Source organism: Dendrobates tinctorius, unplaced genomic scaffold (genome assembly GCF_039654945.1).
Source record: "Dendrobates tinctorius isolate UK_male_01 unplaced genomic scaffold, ASM3965494v1 ptg000022l, whole genome shotgun sequence".
NCBI classification, from domain to species: domain Eukaryota; kingdom Metazoa; phylum Chordata; class Amphibia; order Anura; family Dendrobatidae; genus Dendrobates; species Dendrobates tinctorius.
The window spans coordinates 45,861,557-45,887,442 of record NW_027361690.1 but is presented as its reverse complement, the minus strand read 5'-3'; the positions used below and the strand labels follow the sequence as shown (position 1 = coordinate 45,887,442).

Sequence of the window (25,886 nt, the reverse complement as noted above, 5' to 3'; positions counted from 1 at the left end):
GACCTGGATAATCGTAATGGTGGGTCAGTTTTAGCATTTAGTGAACCTAGCAAAAAAGCCAAGCAAAAACCAAGTGTGGAATTGTACTTTTTTTGCAATTTCATCGCACTTGGAATTTTTTTCCCTTTTTTTAGTACAGGACATGGTAAAATCAATGGTGTCGTTCAAAAGTACAGCTTCTCCCGCAAAAAACAAGCCCTTACATGGTCATATTGATGAAAAAATGAAAAAAGTTATGGCTCTGGAAAGAAGGGGAGCGAAAAACGAAAACGCAAAAATGAAAATACCCCCAGTCCTTAAGGGGTTAACCCCATTGATTCTCTATGGGGTAATGTCAAGAGGAGGATGAGAGGCGCCAGACCCGAACTGCCTACGAGCTGAATGCTGCTATCAAAGCAACCTGGGTTTCCATAACACCTCAGCAGTGCCACAGGCTGATCGCGTCCATGCCACTCTGCACTGATGCAGTAATTGATGCCAAAGGAGCCCCGACCAAGTATTGAGGACATTTACTGAATATACATTTCAGTAGGCTAACATGATGGATTTTAAAATCATTTTTCAATCTGGTGTTATAAAGTATTCTAATTTACTGAGATAATGACTTTTGGGTTTTCATTGGCCATAATCATCAACATTAACAGAAATAAACACGTGAAATAAATCACTCTGTTTGTAACGACTCTACAGTATTTAATATGAGTTTCACTTTTTGTATTGAAGAACTGAAATAAATTAACTGTTTGATGATATTCTAATTTTGTGAGATGGACCTGTATCTCTAAAAATGGCATAAATGAAAATAAAAGGAAGCATTTGGAAAAAGTACTGTGCTTAGTTTACCTTCCAGCTCTAGGTGTTATTACAAGGTGGCGGACTTGGACATTTGCCCTGGTTGTGACCAGGTATTTTGGCCCGAGAGATTCCGCATGGTGAAGCTAATATTGACTGCAAGTGAAATCGTCTAATGTTGCCAAACACTTAGCTGAGAATCCTTTATGGGAAACCAGATCTATCTCACATGTAACTGGTATTCAACGTCTAAATATGTCCCTTCATATTGTGTTCATCTTTGTACTACAATAACCATACATATCTGGCACGCTTGCCGGGCTGCGCACGCCAGGCCCAGAGCTGCAGATTTTCCGTTGTGTTAAATCCCAGATTCCGAGCAGCGGTTGTCCTGCCAAGACTTTCTTTTCTAGGCTGTTCTTTAAGCGTCCTGGATTTATTCAGCAGTAGCATGAAGAAAGTCCCTTAAAAGGAGAGTGTAACTAAAATCACATCTGGCGTGCACAACAAAGCCACGGCCTGCAAACCATACTTGTGTTAACTGTTTATGGACCTTAAGACGTGTCCCTTTATATCCCTCCCAATAGAAGGATCACTCTCATGTGCTCTATAAATACCTACCATTTATTTGTGGAAAAGTGCTGTATTCATTGTTATGGAAGTTTTAAATGGTGTTTCATGAAGGGTCACTGAATCCAAAACCTTCAGCTTGTACTGCCTCTTGTATATGCCTACATCATATAGAAAAATTAGATTACGAGCCCAAAATGGAGAGAGACTCTATAGCACAACACAACTTCTTTTGGCCCAAGGTCCACATTGTCATGGTCAAGGCCACTGAACGAATCCAGAGTCCATGTCAAACATAAATTTGTCACGAATAGGGGACCAATATGGCACGTATATGGCAAATTCAGATTCAGCAACCGAATCCCAACATGTTCGCTCAACTCTACTAGTAATCCCATTAAAGATGCTAACACACGGCTCCTGACCTGAGATGGCTGTGTAGAGGGAAGAGCAAATACATGGCTGCACTTAGCTCATGGGTACAATAGATCATCCTCACTTTAAAAAAAAAAATGTACATTGAAAAAGTACTACAGTAAGTGAGTGTAAGTAGGAATTGTGATTTTTTTTTTTCTCCACATCAATTCGTCTGTCAATACTTACTATGAATTAAGTAGTCTCTGGGTGCATGCACATGGTATAGAGCCTGTTCTGCAGAGCAAAGGAACCGTACAGATCCCTAGTACAGGTCCATGTGGCCTCCGTCTGCTGCCATACACATGGAGACATTCTGGAAACAATTGTGCAAATTTATCCATACTAAACTGTGCCAAATGTATCAAAGTAGTTCATGCTGTTTAATAAATCTGGTGCATCTTTAGACCGTCTGATACAGTATTTCACCAGATGGTTTATGGCAGAAAGTAGCAGTAAAATTTTGGCACCTTTTTTATTTGTGTATGGTGTCATATGGTAAGACACGCCACTTTTGATAGATGAGTGGACGAGGCACATAAATTATCTAAAACACAATATGGTCATAAAGAAGATTTTTCTGGAGCGTTTAGCTTGATCAATCTGATTGTTATATATGGCACTTCCATGCCACAATTGTTATTCTGTTGAAAAAGCCTCTTCATGAAATTGTAAGGTTACAGAGATAGAATAGAGGTCCCATGCCTCTCTATGGGAGCCTCGGAGTCCTGCCTCTCTATGGGAGCCTCGGAGTCCTGCCTCTCTTTAGGAGCCTCGGAGTCTTGTCTCTCTATGGGAGTGTCAGAGTCCTGCCTCTCTATGGGGGGCATCAGAGTCCAGCCTCTCTTTGGGGGGCATCTGAGTCCAGCCTCTCTCTGGGGGCCTCAGGAGCCTCTGAGTCCTGCCTCTCTTTGGGAGCCTCCGGGTCCTGTCTCTCTATGGGAGCGTCGGAGTCCTGCCTCTCTCTGGGGGCCTCGCAATCCTGCCTCTCTCTGGGGGCCTTGGAATCCTGCCACTCTATGGGGGGGATCAGAGTCCTGTCTCTCTCTGGGGGGGTTTTCAGAGTCCTGCCTCTCCCTGGGGGCCTCGGAATCCTGCCTCTCCCTGGGGGCCTCGGAAGCCTGCCTCTCTATGGGGGGCCTCGGAGTCCTGCCTCTCTATGGAGGGGCCTCGGAGTCCTGCCTCTCTCTAGGGGGCCTCGGAGTCCTGCCTCTCTCTAGGGGGCCTCGGAGTCCTGCCTCTCTCTGGGGGGCCTCGGAGTCCTGCCTCTCTCTGGGGGGCCTCGGAGTCCTGCCTCTCTGGGGGGCCTCGGAGTCCTGCCTCTCTCTAGGGGGCCTCGGAGTCCTGCCTCTCTCTGGGGGGCCTCGGAGTCCTGCCTCTCTCTGGGGGGCCTCGGAGTCCTGCCTCTCTGGGGGGCCTCGGAGTCCTGCCTCTCTATGGGAGCCTCTGAGTCCGGCCTCTCTTTGGGAGCCTCTGAGTCCTGTCTCTCTGTGGGAGCCTCGGAGTCCTGCCTCTCTTTGGGAACCTCGGAGTCCTGCCTCTCTTTGGGAGCCGGCCTCTCTCATGAGCGCAGCTGGTGGAATTCTCATCAGCACCGAAAATTGTTCCGAACAATCAGCTGCACAAACCCCTCCGACAGTATTGAGTAAAGCACAATGTTAATGTCTTAATACTTTTTTATGTGTATTGCTAATCTGCAGCACATAGGGCCATCATTTGACAAATAATGTATGGTGGTATGACATCATATTGTAAAAGAATCATTTATAATTATCTTCAGGATAAAGCATTTCCTGCTGCGACTATCAGAAGTATCAGTCAATTCCCAATTCAGATATCATATACGGTCGTGTGTCTGCTGCCTGTTTAATGCATCCGCACCAGAGGACCCGGGGTGAATTCTATAATGTAATTTATAGTTCACTAGGTGAAGCATTTTCCATTTCTAAACCCCTGTAGCTTCTTCTGCTTCAAACATTTGGTTTAAATAAGGCAACGAAAAAACAAAGCGCAACAATTTGTTATAGATTGGGCCGACAGGCTGCTGGCGTCCACTGCGACTCATCTTATTGACAGACACTATGACTGTTACTTATTAGAAGAAGAAAAAAGGTGCATTGTGGATACAATATTTTACAGTAGCTTGCTCATTTGGTGTGTACGTTCTTCCCTGTAGACAATGCCTAATTGTTAGAAGACTACCCTGAGCTGATAACAAACCCACAGCAATCAGCTGTAATTGTAGGAAAACTCCACAATAAGCATTCAGGTTCCTTATAGCACCACCAAGAGAAAAATGAGGCATTGCACAGTGTCCATTGACATCAGTGGGTTGTCTGTACAGGGCAGGTCCTCCAGAGTGAAAGCTGCTCGGTGCAACCTCTCTCCATATTGCCCAAGAAATAAGGATCCTGAAGAGAGCTACCGTAATTTCCTAACAGAATAAATGTAAACATGTTTTCTAGTTTGACAATTTCTTTGTTATCAACTAGTGCTGCAGTATGAGAGCTGAGGACACTACTGGGAACTATGGGGCTGATTCCTCAAAGATTTTACACCAAAAAGGGGGCAGAAAAGTCACAATGTTTTTTGCGCAACACAGAGCTGGCAACAATTTTGCTATATCATGCCATTTTGAATCATCTCCACCGATATAGGCGGAGCTGGGGAGGGGTCTGGCATGGTCACATCCACCTGGTCAATTCACCAAAAGTGCCAGCGTTTTGAAAACTACAGCAGAAATGCTACTCCAGTCACTGACTGAAGTTAGCATTTCTGGCATGGTGCATGGAGGTAGAAACCACTCAGACGTGCTCTGAATGAATTAGGCACCTTGAATTCCATCAAGAATTATGCATCGCAAATGTGCACTACCCCTGTGCCAGTATTTATCAGCATTTGAGTGTCTTTAGGAATAACAAAGAACATTTCCACCGCAGGCAAACAACCAGCATACCATTTAGCTGTATTTTCTCCCCCTCTTTCTTGCATACAAAATGTTTATAATCTTCCTTATAGATCCCACAAGGATTGTTCTCGATGTAGTGAGATAGTCAAGGCCAGGACCCATGTAGGCTCCATGCTGTGGAGATCTTTTACACTAGAGGCAATGCTTCCACCATCCAATCAAGCAATCAGCATGGAACTATTTTTCCAGGACGTCCCTCCTGACAGCACCAGGGAGGATGTCCCTCGCCTCCTTGCAGCAATAGGAAGAGCACACAAGAGGTTAAAAACAGTCTCCACCCCCATTCCCTCAGTGTTTCTTCCTGTCCCTGCACGGAGGGATGCACAATAGGAGTCGGCTTACCGGAGGGGTCCAGGGGGATCTGGCGGCCCTGCCAATCCTTCCTCCTGCGAAGTGACCCCGGCGCTGAAACCCTCCTGGGTGGGGTCCCTCAGCCGCAGAGATCAGGGGAGGACGAGCCCCCTGGGTAGAGCTGCTTCCTCCCGCAGCGGAGGCTTTCAGCTCCGACACCGGCTGCAGCGCGGGGACCGGAAGTCGCGTGCAGAGAGGCCACAACGCACTTCCAGTGACGTCAGAGCGCCGGAAATACAGGCCGCCGGCGAGCGCTCTGAAGGAGCAGAGCGCAGTATCAGCCAGACAGGCAGCGTCCTCCTGTCCTGACCTCGCAGAGGCTCTCAAACAGCAATGGAGAACCAGGGCAGAATCGACCCGGATGGGGTAAGTGCGCATAGCGCAGACCGACCGACGGAGACCCGGACTGCCCAGATCAGAGACTGACTGTCCCTCTCTTGCACTATGCAGGAAAAGGCACAACCGACAGCGCCCACTCCCACGACCAAGCAGGCGGAGAAAGACCCAGGGAAGCCCAATAAGTGCCCCGTATGCAGGGTTAAGCTCCCCAGCAAGCACAAGAAGTTGCTGTGCGACACCTGTACGGCCAAAGTAATGAAGGGCGAACAGCCATCCCTCCTATCATAGATGAGATCGCTGATTCGAGAGGACGTCCAGGCTTCCGTGGCCACCCTGTCCCAGCCAGTCCAGGCACCAGTGCTAAGCGAACCAAGCAAGAGATGGAGCTTAGTTCGGAGGAAGGGTCCTACTCCTCGGAGTCGGATCAGGAAGAAGGCGAGCTGGGCACTAGCGATCCGGAGTATGGGAAAAGATACCTCTTTTCCTCGGATGATACTGACAATCTGGTTCAGGCGGTCAGAGACACAATGCAGATTGAGGAGGTCCAGAAACCTCAGTCCAGGCAGGACATGATGTTCGGAGGCCTTAGGGCGCAGAGAAAAGTGGTATTTCCTGTGAACGACCATGTGCGAGCTATGGTCCTGGAGGAATGGGAGGAGGCGGAAAAATGTCTTGTGAAATTCCGGGACTTTAAGAGACGGCTCCCCTTCGACCCCGAGGACATAAAAGAATGGGAGGTAGTTCCCAAGATTGATGTCCCTGTGGCAAAAGTAGCCAAGAAAACATCGATCCCCTTTGAGGACGCGTCTAGTCTGAGGGACCCCATGGATAGGAAGGCGGATAACCTGCTAAGGCGGGCCTGGGAAACATCAGCAGCCTTAATTAAGACAAACGTAGCATCTACTTCGGTAGCATGGTCTATGTGTTTATGGTTGGGCCAGTTAGAGGAACATTTAACTAACAAAACCCCAAGGGAAGAAATTATGATTCTCTTCCGATCATGAAGTCAGCCACAGCCTTCCTAGCCGATGCATCGGCGGAATCTGTTAGAATTGCCACCCGGAATAGCTCTTTGTCGAATTCGGCACGCAGAGCCATCTGGTTAAAGACCTGGATGGGTGATGGAGCATCTAAAAATAAGCTCTGTGCCCTTCCCTTCTCCGGGTTAAAAGTTTTTGGCCCTGCATTGGATGATATATTAGAAAAACCATCCGATGAAAAGAAAGGGTTCCCTGAGGAAACCTGGACCAGCCCTTTTGTAGACCTTTCGTAGACCTGGGGGGTATAGAAGGCAGCAGTACTATAGGTACCAGGGGAGCTCTCAGAGGGGTTCCTATGGTAGCACCCACTCTAGAGCTGGAAGATCTAGAGCCCCCCCCTTCGGGATCACATACTGGATCCAAGAGAACATGACTATACCAACATAGGGGGTCGACTCAGAGAATTCAGTTCCCAGTGGTCTCAGATCACAAAAAATCAGTGGGTACTGAGAACAATAGCAGAGGGTTACCAAATAGAATTTTCATCCCCTCCCCCCGAAAGGTCCATTTCTTCTCGCAGAATAAAAGACGACTCCCAGATGTGGGTCGATGTGACAGAACTGGCAAACTTAGGGGTGGTAATTCCCGTTCCCCGTGCAGAAATTGGGGCGGGCCACTATTCGTCCCTTTTTACCATCGCAAAACCATCCGGAGAATTCCGTACCATTATAAATCTGAAACCCTTAAATGCCTGGGTCACGTACAAAAGATTCCGAATGGAATCAATCAGATCCACAGTCCATTTGATAGACAAGAATGCCCTGATGTGTACCCTGGACCTGAAAAGTGCCTACTATCAGGTGCCAATTCACCCAAGATCACAGAGATTCCTGAAGTTTGCAGTAAGACTTCAGAATCGGACCTGCCACTTTCAATTTCAGTGTCTTCCCTTTGGTCTGGCCTCGGCGCCTCGAGTCTTCACGAAGCTGATCGCGGAAGTGGTGGCGTTCCTAAGAAATCACGGAATAATCATTCCATACTTAGACGACTTCCTCCTGGTGGCGAGATCGGCAGAAGAGCTACAGCGACACAAGGAGAGGACAATAGAGGTTCTAGAGTTTCTGGGCTGGATCATAAACAAAGAAAAATCGAACCTAGTACCAGAAAGCAGGAAGATTTTTTTTGGGGGTACTACTGGATTCCAGAAGCAGAACTTCCTTCTTACCACCAGAAAAGCAGACAAGGATACGGGACAGCGTGAAGGAACTTCAAAAGGGCCGCGTTTCCATCAGAATAGCCATGCACGCTCTGGGCCTCATGACATCCTGCTTCCCTTGTGTTCGATGGGCACAGTTCCATGCAAGAACCCTTCAAAAAGAAGTATTGGCCACCTGGGATCGTCACCAAACCTCCCTGGACAAGAAAATGGCCTTGTCTCCAGCAGCAAAATGATCCCTGGTGTGGTGGATGCAGCGACAAAACCTAAGGAGGGGTGTCCCCTGGATCACCTCCCCATGCGTCATAATCACTACAGACGCCAGCAAATGGGGCTGGGGGGCTCACCTAGAAGGCAGAATTCTTCAGGGAGAATGGCCGGCAAACATGCGATCCACCTCCTCCAACTACAAGGAACTTTACACCACATGGGAGGCCCTAAGAAGAAATCAGGACAAACTAAGAAATCAACACGTCAAGATTCTATCGGACAACGTGACGGCGGTTTCCTTCCTCCGGCATCAGGGAGGAACAAGGCATTGGGCACTCCAGGACCTGGCAAAAAGGATCTTTTCCTGGGCAGAAAATACGGTCCTGTCAGTAACAGCCGTCCACCTCGAAGGGTCGCAAAACACAGTGGCAGATTATTTAAGCAGACAGAAGATCTGTCCCACAGAGTGGGAGCTGAACACAGAGATCTTTCAGATCTTATGCCAGCGCTGGGGAAGACCGCAGATAGACCTCTTCGCAACCAGAAAGAATACGAAGACATACAGGTTTTTCTCTCTGAATCCATTGGACAATCCAGAAGGAGTAGACGCCCTAAGCCAAAAGTGTGGGCAGACTCTCTCATATGCATTCCCCCCGATAGCTCTCATTCCAGCCATCCTCAGGAAGATTCAGGAGGATCAGGCAAGAGTGCTGCCGAAGAGGAGCTGGTTTCCACTCCTGGGGATTATGGCAGAAGATCGACCACTCATGCTTCCACAGAGGGAAGACATCATTCACCAAGAGCCGGTGCTTCACTGTTATGCATGAGTCACCGTAGGAGGCAAAAACAGAAATACTAGCTAAGTCCAGAAAACCAGAGAAGTTGGCAGCTATCGGATTGCAGACCCCTGAACCTATCAACAACAACTAGCAGTAGCCGTGGGGGGTTCCTACGGTGCCCTAGACCCCTCGATCACAGCCGGAGAACTAAATAGCCTAAAGACAGAAAGGGAAATCTAAACTGCCCCAGAGCAGACCCCAAAGCAATAGGCAGCCCCCAACATATAATGACGGTGAAGCAAGATGAAAAAACACACAGATAGAAAGATAGGCTGAGCAAATGACGGGGCCCAAGCTAACAAAATAGGACAGGATAGAAAAGCTGCTGTCTGCAATCCGCCAAAAACCCTATCAAAACAAGAGCCAACAGACTGATAGGCAAAAAAGCCCTGAAGACGCTAGGCTTCAAAAAGACTATATCAGTACTCAGGTATTTTCTGAAGACAGAGCAAAAAGGAATTCAGCTCACCCCAGTAGGGAATGGCAGAAATCCAGAAAAACAAGGCAAAACAAAACAAAAATGCAAAAAGCAGAGCAGAAAACTTAGCTTTTGAGGAGCAGGAATCAGACTGGTCTCCTAGAATCCCTCAGAGAAATCACCCGCAAGGCAGAAGGGCGTCGGCTGCCTTATATCCAGTCAGCAATTCCAGTCACCCAGTCATCATCATTCTGCTCAGGTGCTTGGTAATCAGCCTCACTACCTTCCTTCACCAGAAGAGGGAGTTCATCAGACCTCAATGGTGAAGGGGAAAATGAACTCACAACAGTACCTCCCCCTTGAGGAGGGGTCACCGAACCCTCATCCACGCCACCAGGGCGATCAGGGTGAGCCCGATGAAAGGCACGCACCAATCTTTTGGCATGAATATCAGAGGCAGAGACCCAGGAATTATCCTCCTGACCATAACCCTTCCACTTAACCAAATACTGGAGTCTCCGTCTAGCCAGACGGGAATCCAGTATCTTCTCTACCTCATATTCCATGTTACTTTCAACCAATACAGGGTCCGGAGGTGCCACCCCAGGAACAACTGGTTCAACAAACCTCTTCAACAAGGACTTATGAAACACATTATGGATTTTAAATGTGACAGGAAGAGCCAAACGAAAAGAGACAGGATTAATAATCTCCAAAATCTTGTAAGGTCCAATAAATCTAGGCTTTAACTTAGGAGAAGCCACCTTCATAGCGATATTTTTTGATGATAACCAAACCATATCGCCAACCTTAAACTGGGGACCAATGGTCCAATGTCAGTTGGAAAACCGCTGGGCCTTTTCCTGGGAGAGAGATAACTTATCCACCACTTGGTCCCAGATCTGGTGCATTCTCTCCACTACAGTGTCAACACCTGGGCAGGCAGAAGGCTCCACCTGCCCTGAAGAAAATCGAGGATGAAACCCAAAGTTACAAAAAAAAGGTGACATCAAAGTGGCAGAACTAGCTCTATTATTTAAAGCAAATTCGGGCAAGGGCAAAAATGAAACCCAATCATCCTGTTCAGCGGAAATAAAACATCTCAAATACGACTCCAAGGTCTGGTTTGTTCTCTCCGTCTCCCCATTGGTCTAAGGGTGAAAAGCAGAGGAGAAGGACAACTGAATTCCCAGCTTGGAACAGAAAGTCCTCCAAAATCTAGACACAAACTGAACTCCTCTGTCAGATACAATGTTCTCAGGAATCCCGTGCAAGCGAACCACCTGTTGCAAAAACAGGGGCACCAACTCAGAGGAAGATGGCAACTTAGGGAGTGGTACAAGATGAACCATCTTAGAGAACCTATCACAAATCACCCAAATAACAGTCATTCTCTGAGAGACAGGCATATCAGAGATGAAATCCATTGAAATATGGGTCCATGGCCTCCTGGAGACCGGCAAAGGCATCAACAACCCACTAGAGCGAGAACAAGGTTTAGACCGGGAGCAAGTCCCACAGGACTGCACAAAATTCCTGACATGACGAGACAAGGCGGGCCACCAAAAAGACAGACTCACCAGATCTCTAGTACCAAAAATACCTGGATGACGAGCCAATGCAGAGCAATGAACTTCAGACATCACTCTCTTCTTCTACTGGTCAGGAACATACAACTTTCCACTGGGACAACGCTCAGGTTTGTCTTCCTGGAACTCTTCCAGAGCACGTCTCAAATCGGGCGAGATGGCAGAAAGAACTACCCCTTCGCCTAAGATGGTAGCAGGCTTGGTCACCACAGGAGAATCAGCAAAGAAGCTCCTAGAGAGGGTGTCTGCCTTAACATTCTTAGTGCCAGGAAGAAAAGAGACCACAAAATCAAAACGTGTAAAAAACAAGGCCCACCTAGCCTGTCTAGAGTTCAAGCGTTTGGCCGACTCCAGGTAAATCAAATTCTTGTGGTCAGTGAGGACCACGACTTGATGTTTAGCTCCCTCCAACCAATGTCTCCACTCCTCAAATGCCCATTTCATGGCTAACAGTTCCCGATTCCCCACATCATAGTTACGTTCAGATGGAGAGAACTTTCAGGAAAATAAAGCACAGGGATTCATTTTAGATGTTACAGGATCCTTTTGGGACAAAACAGCTCCTGCACCAATCTCAGAAGCGTCCACCTCTACCTGGAACGGGAGTGAGACATCAGGTTGCCGCAAAACCGGGGCAGAAGTGAATCTTCGCTTCAGCTCCCGAAAGGAAGAAACAGCCTCCGGAGACCAATTCAACACATCAGCACCCTTCTTAGTCAGATCAGTCAATGGCTTGGCAATACTAGAAAATTTTGCTATAAATTTCCGATAAAAATTAGCAAAACCCAAAAACTTCTGGAGGGCCTTCAAAGAAGTGGGCTGAACCCAATCATAAATGGCCTGTACCTTGGCTGGGTCCATTTCAATAGTTGACGGAGACAAAATAAATCCCAAAAATGAAATCCTCTGTACCCCAAAAAGGCATTTCGATCCTTTGACATACAGGGAATTCTCCCTCAAGATCCGTAACACAGTCCGAACATGTTCCACATGAGAATCCCAATCCTTGGAGAAGATCAAAATATCATCCAGATAGATAATCAAAAATGTATCCACAAAGTCTCGGAAAATGTCGTTCTTGAAGCACTGGAAGACAGAAGGGGCATTAGTGAGCCCAAAAGGCATCACCAGGTACTCAAAATGTCCCTCCGGAGTATTAAACGCCGTCTTCCATTCATCCCCATGCTTAATGTGGATAAGATTATACGCCCCCCTGAGGTCAAGCTTGGTAAACCAGCAAGCACCTTTAACTCTGGAGAATAGATCCGAAATCAGGGGTAACGGATACTGATATTTAATAGTAATTTTGTTGCGGGCACGATAATCAATACAAGGCCTTAATGAACCATCCTTTTTGGCCACGAAAAAAAAATCGGCACCTAAGGGTGAAGAGGATGGTCTAATATGACCCTTCTTCAACGCCTCCTTAATATAGGATCGCATAGCCTCGTGCTCGGGTACAGATAAATTGAAGAGCCGACCCTTGGGAAATTTACATCCCGGGCTCAGTTCAATTGCACAGTCATAACTCCTATGAGGAGGCAAAGACGCAGACTCCTTCTCACTAAATACATCATAAAAGTCCTCCAAATAGTCAGGAACATCATGCGACTGAGGAGAGGTGGAAAAAACCGGAGCCTCACTAAGGGCACACCGACAACCCCAACTCACCACAGACACAGATTTCCAATCCAAAACTGGATTATGAATTTGCAACCAGGGAAACCCAAGAACAATGGTATCATGCAAATTATGCAACACCAAAAATCTGCAATTTTCTTGATGGTCTGGGGCGAGACCCACATTACCACCTGGGTCCAAAACTGAGGTTTATTTTTCGCCAAAGGAGTAGCATCAATCCCCCTCAAAGGGATAGGCGTCCGCAGAGGTGTCATAGGAAATCCACAATGTTTAGCAAAATCCAAGTCCATTAGGTTCAGGGTTGCTCCCGAATCCACAAAAGCCTTGGCGGAAAGTGTGGACAGGGAGCAGATCAGAGTAATTGCCAGAAGAAACTTAGGTTGAACACCACCCACAGAAAACGTGTGTGCAAAACGTTACTCTCGTTTAGGACAGACAGAAATAATATGCGAGGCATCTCCACAAAAAAAGCACAGCTTATTACGCCTTCTGAGCTCCTGACGTTGCTCTCTGGACAAAACTCTATCACATTGCATAGGTTCAGACACTTGTTCAACAGGTGGCAACACCTCTCGTGCAGTCCTGCGTTCACGTATACGCCGATCAACCTGAATGGCTAATGACATAGAATCGTCAAGACCAGAGGGAACAGGAAATCCCACCATAGTATCTTTTATGGCTTCTGACAAACCCTTCCGAAAGAGAGCTGCCAAGGCATTATCATTCCAGGTAGTTAGGACCGCCCACTTTCGGAATTTTTGACAGTACAATTCTGCAGGATCTCGACCCTGGCTCAATGCCAACAGAGTCTTTTCAGCCTGATCAATAGCATTAGGTTCGTCATACAGCAACCCCAAGGCTTGAAAAAATGCGTTCACATTAGTCAGAATAGGATCATCTGGTTTCAAAGAAAATGCCCAATCCTGGGGATCGCCACGCAGCAAAGAGATGACAATTTTAACCTGCTGCGCAGAGCTCCCTGACGAGTTAGGCTTCAAGGCAAAAAATAATTTACAATTATTTTTGAAATTCAAAAATTTAGACCGATCCCCAAAAAACACATCAGGAGTCTTTGGTTCAGCAGCATGTGAATGAGCAAGGTAGGCGGAAATTCCCCGCACTTCCGCAGCGAGCTGCTCCACACGATCAGACAATTGCTTTATCTCCATTGAGAGAAAAAAAATTCCCCCTACGGCCTCAGAGATATAGAGGAAAAAATATACACACTTTTTTTTTTTTTTTTTTTTTTTACAATTCTTTCCTGCTATTGAGTACCCTAGGGTCTGAGGTTTGGCGGGTGATTCTGTTATGAATGAGTCACCGTAGGAGGCAAAAACAGAAATGCTAGCTAACTCCAGAAAACCAGAGAAGTTGGCAGCTATCGGATTGCAGACCCCTGAACCTATCAACAACAACTAGCAGTAGCCGTGGGGGGTTCCTACGGTGCCCTAGACCCCTCGATCACAGCCGGAGAACTAAATAGCCTAAAGACAGAAAGGGAAATCTAAACTGCCCCAGAGCAGACCCCAAAGCAATAGGCAGCCCCCAACATATAATGACGGTGAAGCAAGATGAAAAAACACTCACACAGATAGAAAGATAGGCTGAGCAAATGATGGGGCCCAAGCTAACTAAATAGGACAGGATAGAAAAGCTGCTGTCTGCAATCCGCCAAAAACCCTATCAAAACAAGAGCCAACAGACTGATAGGGAAAAAAGCCCTGAAGACGCTAGGCTTCAAAAAGACTATATCAGTACTCAGGTATTTTCTGAAGACAGAGCAAAAAGGAATTCAGCTCACCCCAGTAAGGAATGGCAGAAATCCAGAAAAACAAGGCAAAACAAAAACAAAACAAAAATGCAAAAAGCAGAGCAGAAAACTTAGCTTTTGAGGAGCAGGAATCAAACTGGTCTCCTAGAATCCCTCAGAGAAATCACCCGCAAGGCAGAAGGGCGTCGGCTGCCTTATATCCAGTCAGCAATTCCAGTCACCCAGTCATCATCATTCTGCTCAGGTGCTTGGTAATCAGCCTCACTACCTTCCTTCACCAGAAGAGGGAGTTCATCAGACCTCAATGGTGAAGGGGAAAATGAACTCACCAAGATCCGGGCAGACTTCACCTGTCAGCCTGGATCCTGAACGGCAGATCCTGAGGGCTCGAGTCCTGTCAGATCAGGTCATATCGACTATTCAGGCCAGCAGAAAACCCATAACGTCTGCGATATACCACAAAATTTGGAAAAGATTATGTCTGGATTGTGGCAGGCCCGACTCAGCGGAAGGAAAGCCAGACCTCCCAAAGATACTGGATTTTCTTCAGGCAGGCTTTAATAAAGGTCTTAGGCCTAGCATGCTGAAGGTCCAGATCTCGGCATTAAGCGCCTTTCTGGACTACCCCTTGGCCTCCCATCCCTGGGCAATAAGATTTATCAGGGCAACTCAGAGGTTATGTCCCACAGTCAGGAGGTCAGTCCCCCCATGGGATCTTAGTCTTGTCCTGCGGTCCCTTTGCTCAGATCCCTTTATCCAGAGTCAGGAGATGCCCATCTCACATCGAACCATGAAGGTAGCATTCTTGGTGGCGATCACCACTGCAAAACGGATAAGTGAGATACAGGCGCTATCTATCCGAGACTCATATCTCCGAATTTGGGAGGATCGAATAATCATGAGATTAGACCCCACCTTTTTGCCCAAAGTTGCGTCAGTCCAATACTTACACCAGGAAATAGTTTTACCTTCCTTTTGTGAGAACCCCTCAAATGATAAAGAAAGGGCCCTGCACGAATTAGACGTACGCCAGGCAGTGATTGATTACATCAGGGCCACACAGGGTTGGAGACCATAACCTATTTTTACTCTTTGGGGGGAAAAACAAAGGAAGAAAAGCCTCCATCGCCAGATGGATAACATCGCTAATCAGTTTAGCCTATGTCTCTCAGGGGGTTCCTCCCCCAGAAGGGTTAAAAGCTCACTCAACACGGGCTATATCAGTGTCCTGGGCGGAAAGAGCAGGGGCTTCAGTAAACCAAATCTGTAGGGCTGCAACCTGGTCCAGGTTGGACACATTCTGTAAGTATTACAAATTAGATGTGTTATCTAACCAACAGACTGCTTTCAGGAGAATGGTTCTCCAGGCAGTCATCCCACCCTAAGGGGATACTTTGGTATTCTCCCTGGTGCTGTCAGGAGGGACGTCCTGGAAAATAGGCATTAGACCTACCGGTAATTATGTTTCCAGGAGTCCATCCTGACAGCACGGATAGTTCCCTTCCCGAATTAATGATGTCATATGTCGTAATATGATTCTGTGAATAAAGTGTTCAGTTGCATCATCCACGGTGTGGTACTTGGAAAAAACACTGAGGGAATGGGGGTGGAGACTGTTTTTAACCTCTTGTGTGCTCTTCCTGTCCCTGCAAGGAGGCGAGGGTCGTCCTCCCTGGTGCTGTCAGGATGGACTCCTGGAAACATAATTACCGGTAGGTCTAATGCCTATTTTTTCACGTAGGATTCTATATATAAAAAAAACCTCTTCATATAAAAGTTATAAAACGAATAAGGAGATATCTCATTTTAATGTGAAAACCGGTGTATATCCGTGACCACCCCAGGACCACTACAGAAATGCCACTTTCTGATGGGGTTTTCTGAAGTATCTTGTGCTCTCTTCAGTAGGACTGTTCTGGCTATAGTATAGTACTGTAGGCCGGCATAGGCAGCATAATGTGCCGCTCGGTCGTAATGATTTCATGAGCATGGGAAACTTGTTCACGAGACTGGGGGAGCCCACATTAGAGACATATGGTCAACTATTGTTTCTTACCTTTTGATTAAGGAACGGCGAAAAAACGTTGATGAACTTGATAGAATGTTACATAAATTTGTATCTATTTTTTCTAGTTTTGATAGAAAGCTGTAGACGGTAATTTACTATAGTACATGACAAAAGCAGAATAGAAGATGGAAAAGGCAGTAATGGGCATCATTCCTGCTCCGTTATATAACATGACGCAGTGATTAAAATATTCCTCCTTGACTTGTTTATAGGTACACGACATAAGGTATCCAGCTACAACTCACCACCGTGCATTGCATATGGTTCGGCTATAGTCTGTATACACAGACCAGCCTCTTTGAAGCTATGTTTAGCCATGCAACAACTATGTTCCAGCTTTGTGCAATATGGGAGATCAGTCATTTCCCGACGCGGAGTCAGCTCTTAATGCCCCTACATGGAGTAGTGTTGTTAATTAGTGCGGTCAATCTTGAAGCCTTTCTATCAATCAAGATGGGCTCTGACCGAATCCCACTTGTGCCGTCACTGCTTAACTTGAGGCTTTGTGAAATGTGCTTGGAAAAATGCTAAAAGCAGCTCCTCTGAAGAAAAGCCGCATTTTTTCCAAATACATAACAGGAAGTTTGGATGGCTCCAAGCAGTACAGAATTGCATGTGATAAAAATACCTCTAATGAGACACAAATGTGCTCCATCGCCTCCGATTTGCTACCAGTAAACAACATTCTTGAGCCGTGTGTCTGCAGAACAGTGGAACTAGGGACAGCAGCTTCTCGTATGTCCCAGGCCGAGGGTGCATTAACTCCTACCGTGTCTTCCCATGACGCATTACTACTGCCTTACTGTGACACATTAGTTGAGCTACATATAAGCTTAGCGGCTAAATCATTTCTCAATTACTGTCCGACCATGGTGCTATAAATATATTGTGGGTGTATGAATGTGTAGTACGCACTATATACATGCAGATTCCTTACAGATGAAGTGTATTAACAAAGCAGGTCAATGGAAACTAGCTGAAAACATTCTTTATTTTTGCACATATAGACGTCATTTACAGAACAGCCATGCACAATGGCATCTTGTTTGGGAAGCGATTATTATGAGAGCTACTTTTTGTGTTTTATTTGGTAAAAGACTTGATTTTTATAGAAAGCAATTGATTATTGTCCTTTTAGCCTCTTTTTATTTGTTACAGGTATGACTATCCCTGAAGAAGATGCCGAGGTTGGACAAGGAAGTAAATATTGCCTTGTTGCCATCGGAAGACTGCAGGTCAGAATGCTAATGTTACTAAAACTAAAGGATTATTCCCAGGATAGTAATGATAATGACCTGGGCAATACTAAGGAAATCTTGAAAGCATTATTTGTTGGTGGCTCTTAATTGCGGGGTGTCTGAATGCTGGGACCCCCAGAGGCTGATAAGTTATCCCCTACCCTCAGAATTGGTGATGATTTATTATCTTGAGAATTGCCCTTTAGCTCCTTATACGTCTCAATGTGTGTTCATAATTCAGTTTTTGTCCAGAGTTCAGGTACATACACTATATGAACAATATTATTTGGTCCATCTATACATTACACCGACAGGAGCTTTTATGAGATGCTATTCTAAATCCATAGGCATTTGGTTACCACTTTGCAGATAAAACTTCTTCCTCTTTTCCGGGAAGGCTTTTTACAAGAGTGTGTCTGTTGGAAATTTTGCCCATTCATTCAGGAGCATATGAGGTCAGATATTGATGTTGTAAGAGAGGGCCTGGCTCTAAGTCTTTGTGCTAGTTTACCCCAAATATGGTGATCAGAGAGAGCAGAGACCTCTGCTCACAGCGTTTTCTCTGCTCAACACGTTCTCTCTTTACAATACACACTGACAGTGCGGTTTGTTGCCAACTCGTCACTTCTCATTAGAGCCGGCAAGGGAGCGCACTGTCACTTTGTGTTGCAAAAGGAATATTGCAGAGGAAGTTCATGCTGTGCATGCACCAACGTATAATCAGGGTATGTGCACACATAGTTTTTTGTCTCTGCGGATTTCGTAGAGAAAACCGCAGGTAAATCCGCAGGACAAAGACCTGCGGTTTATCTGCGGTTTATCTGCGGTTTTGCCCTGCGGTTTTACACCTCATAATGGATGAGGTGTAAAACTGCAGCGTTTCTGCACCAAACAATTGACATGCTGCGTTTTGAAAACCGCAGCAAAACCGCGCGGAAAAAAACGCAGCATGTGCACAGCTTTTTTTTATTTCCATAGGAAATAAAGGTACTGTACAATGCAGCAGAATCTGCTGCGTTTCTGCAGAGCCAAAAACGCTGCGGAAACGCAGCAGAAACCGCAAAGTGTTCACATACCCTCAGTAGACCAGGGACTAGCCCAGCCCCTGAAACGGACATCACTGATGACTCTTCGTTTCATGGTGGGAAAGCAGCTGTGGCAGTGACCGAAGCCCTGGCCCCCTGATGACATCCCGTTTGAGTATCCCAGCATGCACTGGGGATTCTCAAATGAAATGTCATCAAAACAAGTAAAAGAAATAAAGAAATTAGATAGAGCAGAGAAGGAATGGCTGAGACTTTTTAAATAAAATATAGTTGAAAAGTATCTTATATAGACATTTAGGATTAAAATCAACTTTAGTTTTGGACCACGCCTTTAAGATTTTCATTCAGTGAAACTAAGGGGTCTAGGTCAATCCCTGAAAAATAACCCTATAACCATAACCCTCCTCAAGCAATCATTACAGGTGGCACAATGCAGTCAGGCACGTAACGTTCTCCTGACATTCAGTACACTCAGACTTATCACATGTCTCTGTCTGGCAGTCTGATGGACATGTCTCTCCACAAAATATGTTTTCAGTGCTTGAGAGTGACATGCTTTACAACACTCCATCTGCCCCTTGGCCTTGTGCTTGGTGGTGGAAGACTTGCTTGCAGCTGCTCAATCATGGGAACCCGTTCCATGAAGCTTCGGGGTTCAGTTTTTTGCTGTTGTTAATGCCAGAGGAGGTTTGGAGCCCTGCTGCTATTGAGTCAGCAGTATGTTGGCCACTTACGTAGTTATGTGCCTCAGCACTCGGGTAACCCATTCTGTAACTTTATGTAGTTTACAATTTGTGGCTTTACCACTCCTAGCTGATCATCAAATATTTAAAGGGGTCTTCCACTACTTGGCCAACCCCATCTCAATCACTATGTTCCCGCCTTGTAAAATAATAACCGCTATACTCCCTTCCAGCGCGGAGGCCATTCCACATTATGTCACGTGAGCCCTGCAGCCAATTGTCGGATGCTTCACTCTCTCCTTTGAACATAACTGATATCCAGACAAAGTCTGAGCTTCGGCTACTCTCACTTTCTCCGGATATCTGATTTGTCTGAAGGAGGGGAGAGTGAAGCGGTTGGCGGTGGCTGCAGGGCTTCCGTGACGTAACAATGCTCCAGCAGAGCCAGTGCCTGGCTAGGTGCTGGATTTTATACACCCCTGCGATCAATGGTACTGAATGAAAAAACAGAATTTAGTGATAGAGGTGTGTCCCAGTACTTTTTTCCACATAGTGTACTACTCAACCAGTGTTCGCATAAAACTGATTAAACTTTTCATTATATCTTCATCTACCACCTAGATTTAGACCACCATTGTTCTGTTTTCTAAAAATAACATTTTTTCCTTCTGCGGTCTGTCAGATGTATTTCATTCCATATTCACTTCTCACACACCTGCATTGATCCTTTCGTAAGTTCTCTGTATTATTTCTGCCACAAAGTATATATCACGGGATAACGTTTAATACTATCTTACTTTTTCAGGTCACAAGTTCTCCTGGGAGCCTGGATATGAATGGAATGTCTCTTCCCACCGAATTCTTATCACGACATAGCACAGATGGAGTCATCACATTTGTAGACCCCCGCTGCATCAGCGTGATTGGGTACCAACCACAGGTCAGTGGTGGGACCAGTTGCCATCTGTTATATGTCTGAAGTGTAGCAAGCAAATGCATGTTGTGGCTGAGGGTTTATTCTGCTGCTATGGCTTGTCTCACGCTTCGTCTAAAATTACTGCTTTCTATTTATTTACTGTTTCACAGTCCTCGCCTTTGATCACACTTTGGACATTTTTGTTGGATCTGCATTACTAATTTAGAATTTATGTGGCCTAGATTTGTAATTTACATTTTAAAGAACCTGAAAAGCTATACATTTTACCAAGACACTATTTATTATTAGAAAACAACTTTTTCTTGTCTGTCTAGGATCTTCTGGGAAAGGACATAATTGAGTTTTGCCATCCTGAAGACCAAAGTCATCTTCGAGAAAGTTTCCAGCAGGTACTTGGTGTTGACGGACATTGAAACAAATTACTTTCAAAGTTATTAAAAAATTCTGAAGAGGTTTTTGTGTATGTCTTGTGTACATCAGTGTTATTTGTTGTGCTATTTCTGGATTGTTTGCTATCTTAACTCCTTCTTGCCCTATGTTTAACCCCATGCATATTACATTTCCCATGATACCTCTGGTTTTGCAGAATGGGGTATTGTTTCATTACATTGTTCTTATCTAATGACAGGCAGTGACTCCTGCTTTTCCCTGATGTATGCTGTAGAGTCCCAGAGCATCCTGTAAGATGCAGCTTTAGCCTGTATGTCCTGCCTACTGCTGGTGCTAAGTTTCTTCCTGTCAGTTTTTAGTTGTGTGAAGCTGCATCTTATCGAAATATACTGAGTACTTAGCAAAGAGCACTTATCGAAATAGACAGGCAGTGGGGGTTAGGAAAGTTCTCATAGTTCTGTAGATTATTGTATGGACTAACCTAGTATATCATCACTGTACTATACAGTGGGGGAAAAAAGTATTTAGTCAGCCACCAATTGTGCAAGTTCTCCTACTTAAAAAGATGAGAGAGGCCTGTAATTGACATCATAGGTAGACCATACGTCTTCACAAGGTTGGCACACACTGTTGGTGGTATGTTGGTCCATGCCACCATGCAGATCTCCTCTAGAGCAGTGATGTTTTTCCCTATTGTATATAATGCAGATTTATGAAAACCCTCTGAAATAAAAAATCTTTCCAAATACTAAAATATGCTCATACCCTGGTCTGATGCATATTCCAAAATTCACATTTTTTGCACTACATTGTCCACTTTACATATAAAATAGGTTATTGGTTACTTGTAACCTTACTCCTTGCCAAACTTGTTAGACAGTTTAACTTTACATCTAATTCTATAAGATAGATGCATAGATAGATATATAATATCCAGATGTTGAAATGTAATATAGAACATCTGCTTTGCATAATGCTTTTCCACTTACATTGACATATTTACATGTCCAACTTTGTATGTGAACCTACATAATGATCTTCTGTGCCTGTTAAATGGTTACAATCTTCTATCTGAAGAAGTCAAAAATCCAGGTGCACTTGTGCAAAGTAGCCCTAAGGGTGTGTTTGCATGTTGCAAAGTAGGGCATGGTTTTAAAATACCATGTGGACAGGGTTTCATCCGTAGCAGCACCATAGCTTGCAAATGTACCCTGACAAATGTCTGCCCTTGCGCTAAAAATTAGCAGATGGTGTTTGAGCCACATAAGGCTAGGTTAATACTTAGATTCCCTGTTTGTCGCAGAAGCGGACATCTTTTTGGCTTGCAGATTTGACCAATTACAACACAGAGGAAACTACGTTTTACTGCCACTTTATCGGATAGCTTTGAATCTAATTTTTTGCGCTGTGTGTGAGCACAATATGAGCATCGCTCATTGTGTTAAGACATCTATCGAAGTTCAGCTACTAATTAAAGGGAATCTGTCACCCCTTTTTTTGAGATATCATATAATGATATCATTCAATTGTGTGTCACATAAGGATTCTCTTAGTATTTTTGCTTCCCCCTGACCCCGCACCTTTCATGCATAAATACCTTTTTTATATAGGTTCAGATGTATGTAAACTGCCACTGTCCAGTCCGATGGGCGGGGCTTATTCAACTGCTCCCCCCCCTCCTCCCTGTCTTGCTCTACGCATTTCTTCTTGTGTAGAGCAAGACAGGGAGGGGGGGAGCAGGTGAACAAGCCTCGCCCAGCGGACCGGACATCGGCAGTTTACATCCATCTGAACCGATATAAACAAGGTAAATACCTGCATGAAAGGTGCAGGGTCAGGGGGAAGGAAAAGTACTAAGAGAATCCTTATGTGACACACAATTGAATGATATCATTATATGATATCTCAAAAAAGGGGTGACAGATTCCCTTTAAATCTTCTTTTAAAGACTAGAAGACAATATTTGTTCATGAAATGAAGTATAAAATGTTGCCTTCATGGGGCATATGACATTAATGACTTATCTTTAGGGTAGGTTACTAAAATCAGATCAGTGGGATCCAGCACCCCACCGATCAATTGTTATTCGCTCTGGCGGCATCCGAACGTGAACATTGAATGGAGCTGAAGAGGTACTGCCAGGTATTGCATATCAGGGACCAGAGCACACAGATATGATAGTGAAGCCCAGCAATATTATATTCTGGGAAAGCCCCTTTGAATATTTGCAATGCAAAATTATTAAAGCTGTATCCCCAAAGCTAAACACAGTTAAAGGATTATTCCCAAAATATCCAAAGGATAGGGATAACTTACTGTTTACTTGGGGTCCAACAACTGTAACAGGCAGTGACCCAGGAATAGGGCTCTGTAACCTGGAAACTTTCCTTTGCAGAGCTCCGTCTTGGAGTAGAGGTGTGAATGCTCATTATTAGTGATGAGTGAAGGTGCTTGGATAAGGTGTTATCTGAGCATGCTCGTGTGCTAACAGTGTCTTCAGCGTGCTCAAAAAATATGTTCACCTCCCCGCGCCTGCATCTCTCATGTCTGTTCGACGGCCGCAACCCAGGCATGGGTTGCCTAACACATTCAGGCTATCCCTGCATGTGTTGCAGCTGTCGAAAATATTTGGGGACTCAAATATATTTTTCAAGCACGCCGAAGACACTTGGTTAGCACATGAGCATGCTCGGGTAACGCCTATCCCAGCACGTTCACTCATCACTGCGCAATATCTGCTCCATTTATTGTCTATGGGACGTCCATAAAGGCAAGTGTTGTACTGTTCTTTATCCAGCAATCCCATAGACATTGAATGGAGCGAACCTTGAGCTCCCCTACTAGATTCAGACTGGCCACTACATAGACTGGTTCCCAAGTTCCAGTGGTCTCTTCTCTCGATCCCAGGTGGTTCAAGGTGTGAGACACTCAGCGATCATTACGTTATGGATACTGAATAGCTTTTTTCGAAATAACCCTTTAACAGTACTACCAACCATCTATAGGTAGACGGGTGACACCATTCTGAAGTAGTTAATATACTATTTCTACAGACTGACAACTGTGTTGGCGCTGTTTTCTGATCGGTAACATGAGTGACATATTCTCTAGAAGTCGTCTGTTCTGCTATAATGTAGTATGTCTTCCACTAGGTGGTGAAGCTTAAAGGACAAGTGTTATCAGTGATGTATCGTTTCCACACTAAGACTCGAGACTGGATGCTACTTCGCACCAGTAGCTTCACGTTCCAGAACCCGTACTCTGATGAGATAGAATACATTATCTGTACAAATACCAATGTGAAGTAAGTAGTCTGTGGGCAGTCTGCAACCCATCTTTAGCAGTCCTTTCCGATAAAAGGATTCCATATATAATGTATACAGATGTATATGTGGTGTATTTGTTTATGCTTTGCTTATATAGCGCTATCATATTCCTCAGCGCTTTACAGACATCATCACTGCTGTCCCAATCGGGGCTCACAATCTAAATTCCCTATCAGTATGTCTTTGGAATGTGGGAGGAAACCGGAGTACCCGGAGGAAACCCACGGAAACAGGGGGAGAGCATATAAACTTGTAGATGTTGTTCTTGGTGGGATTTGAACCCCATTGAACCACCATAAAGAAAACCCAAGGCCTTTTTTTTAAAAATTTTTTTGAACCAATAGAACACCCTGTTCATGAAAGTGCATGTCCAAATCGCAGATATAATGATACCGCAACAAAAAATCTAAATTAGTTCAAAAATGGACAAAAAGGTAAATCTATCCCAAATACAGACACAAATTTATGTCGTCTTTGTAGACCTCTATTGCAATAGGACTACTTTTATATATTTTTGCCAAATAAAAATATTGTTCTTATTGGTATTCAAGAGGGCTTATATCTGATATTCCCCTCTTTTTCTGAGATTATCTGTATCGTTTTTTCAAAACCTACCTTGTTCTAGGTGCTGTCAGTTATATTTGTCTACATATATTTACTCTATTGTATTACAAAAAAAAGGTCTTGGGTTTTCTTTATGGTGGTTCAACTGAGTATACCCATATATTAGCAAATGCTTCAGGTGTTCTAATGGGATTTCAACCCAGAACCCCAGTGCTGCAAAGCAACAGTGCTAACCACTGAGCCACCGTGGTGTACACATTGTACAAAGATGTATATGTTTAAATGGTTTGTCCTGCCAGTTACAGGAAACAAACCCTGTTCATAATAGTGTAATAATAAAAGAAGTCATACCGTACCAATCCCCTGGCACTCACAGCCCCCCATCATTCTCTTCGCTTCTTGCCCCTCTAGACAGACGTGTGACCACTTCAGTTAATTACGGACAGCAGCGGTGAGCAGCCCGTCACTGCTACTGCAGATTGACTGCAGAGGCCACATGTCTGTGTAGGTGGAGCAGAAAGTGAGGACTATTGACTATGAGCAGCGGTGGATCGGTATGGTAAGCATTACTGAGTGTTTTCTTAGAAAGTGTAAGTGGTTGGACAGCCCATTTATATTACTTGTAAGGTAATACCATCCATACAGAAATGTATGTTTAAATATAACACATTGTCCTTATTTCGCATAGTGTTCTAGCTTGGGCCACTGTAATATTATTCAGGCAAAAAATGCTTGACTTGGCATCAGCGTTGATGGCTGAAGGCAATATAGCCACGACACTTGGAGCTGCTGATTCATAATGTCTACGTAGCCTTAAAGGGAACCTGTCAGCTGTTTTTGCCGATATAAGATGCAGCCATCACCTTTCAGGGCTTATATACAGCATTCTATAATGCTGTAGATAAGCCCCCGGTCTGACCTGGAACAACTGAAAAATAAGTTCTCGACGGTCCGGTCTGATGGGTGTCGCTGATCTTGGTCCGGTGCTTCCCATCTTCTTATGATCGCTGCCCTCCTGCTCGCTTCTTGTGGATGACGATGACCCTGCATCATCAACAGGTCGGGTTGGGGGCAGATATACAGCATTATAGAATGCTGTATATAAAACACCTATATAGAGCAGCCCTGAAAGGTGATGGCTGCATTGTATATCAGACAAAACTGCTGACAGGTGCACTTTAAGCTGTCGCTTTAACTTGCTCACACAGTCGATACTTTACTCTTCCCAATAAGACATTTAACATATATTCATGTGTATTAAAACATAAAGTCAAGTCTGTGTATGACACGTAATTATTCTCTGCATTCTGTAATTAATTTAGGAGTGTCCACATATAAAGGAAGTTGGTTAAAAGTGTAAAAACACGTGGTCGTTATTATAATATTATTTCCAATATTTATTAGAGTTGAGCAGTTTGACTCTTGGTAATGAATAAGATCTGCCTCAGATACATTATAGTACACCATTGTCCTTCTATACCCAGACTTGTACAAATATCTGTTGAGATCTCCACATTGTGCTGACTCTTCAGTCTT

General features: G+C 44.9%; 1 protein-coding gene across 3 annotated transcripts in view; it reads left to right on the top strand.

The window, feature by feature from the left end:
* The window catches only part of ARNT2 (aryl hydrocarbon receptor nuclear translocator 2), a 206,334-nt gene that overhangs the window by 143,382 nt on the left and 37,066 nt on the right, over nucleotides 1-25,886 (top strand). For all 3 annotated transcript variants that reach the window (XM_073568674.1, XM_073568672.1, XM_073568673.1), the window contains 4 exons: nucleotides 17,325-17,401; nucleotides 19,939-20,073; nucleotides 20,385-20,459; nucleotides 23,613-23,764. In XM_073568674.1, the coding sequence (XP_073424775.1) occupies nucleotides 17,325-17,401; nucleotides 19,939-20,073; nucleotides 20,385-20,459; nucleotides 23,613-23,764 (439 nt within the window). The remainder of the gene's footprint in view (nucleotides 1-17,324; nucleotides 17,402-19,938; nucleotides 20,074-20,384; nucleotides 20,460-23,612; nucleotides 23,765-25,886) is intronic.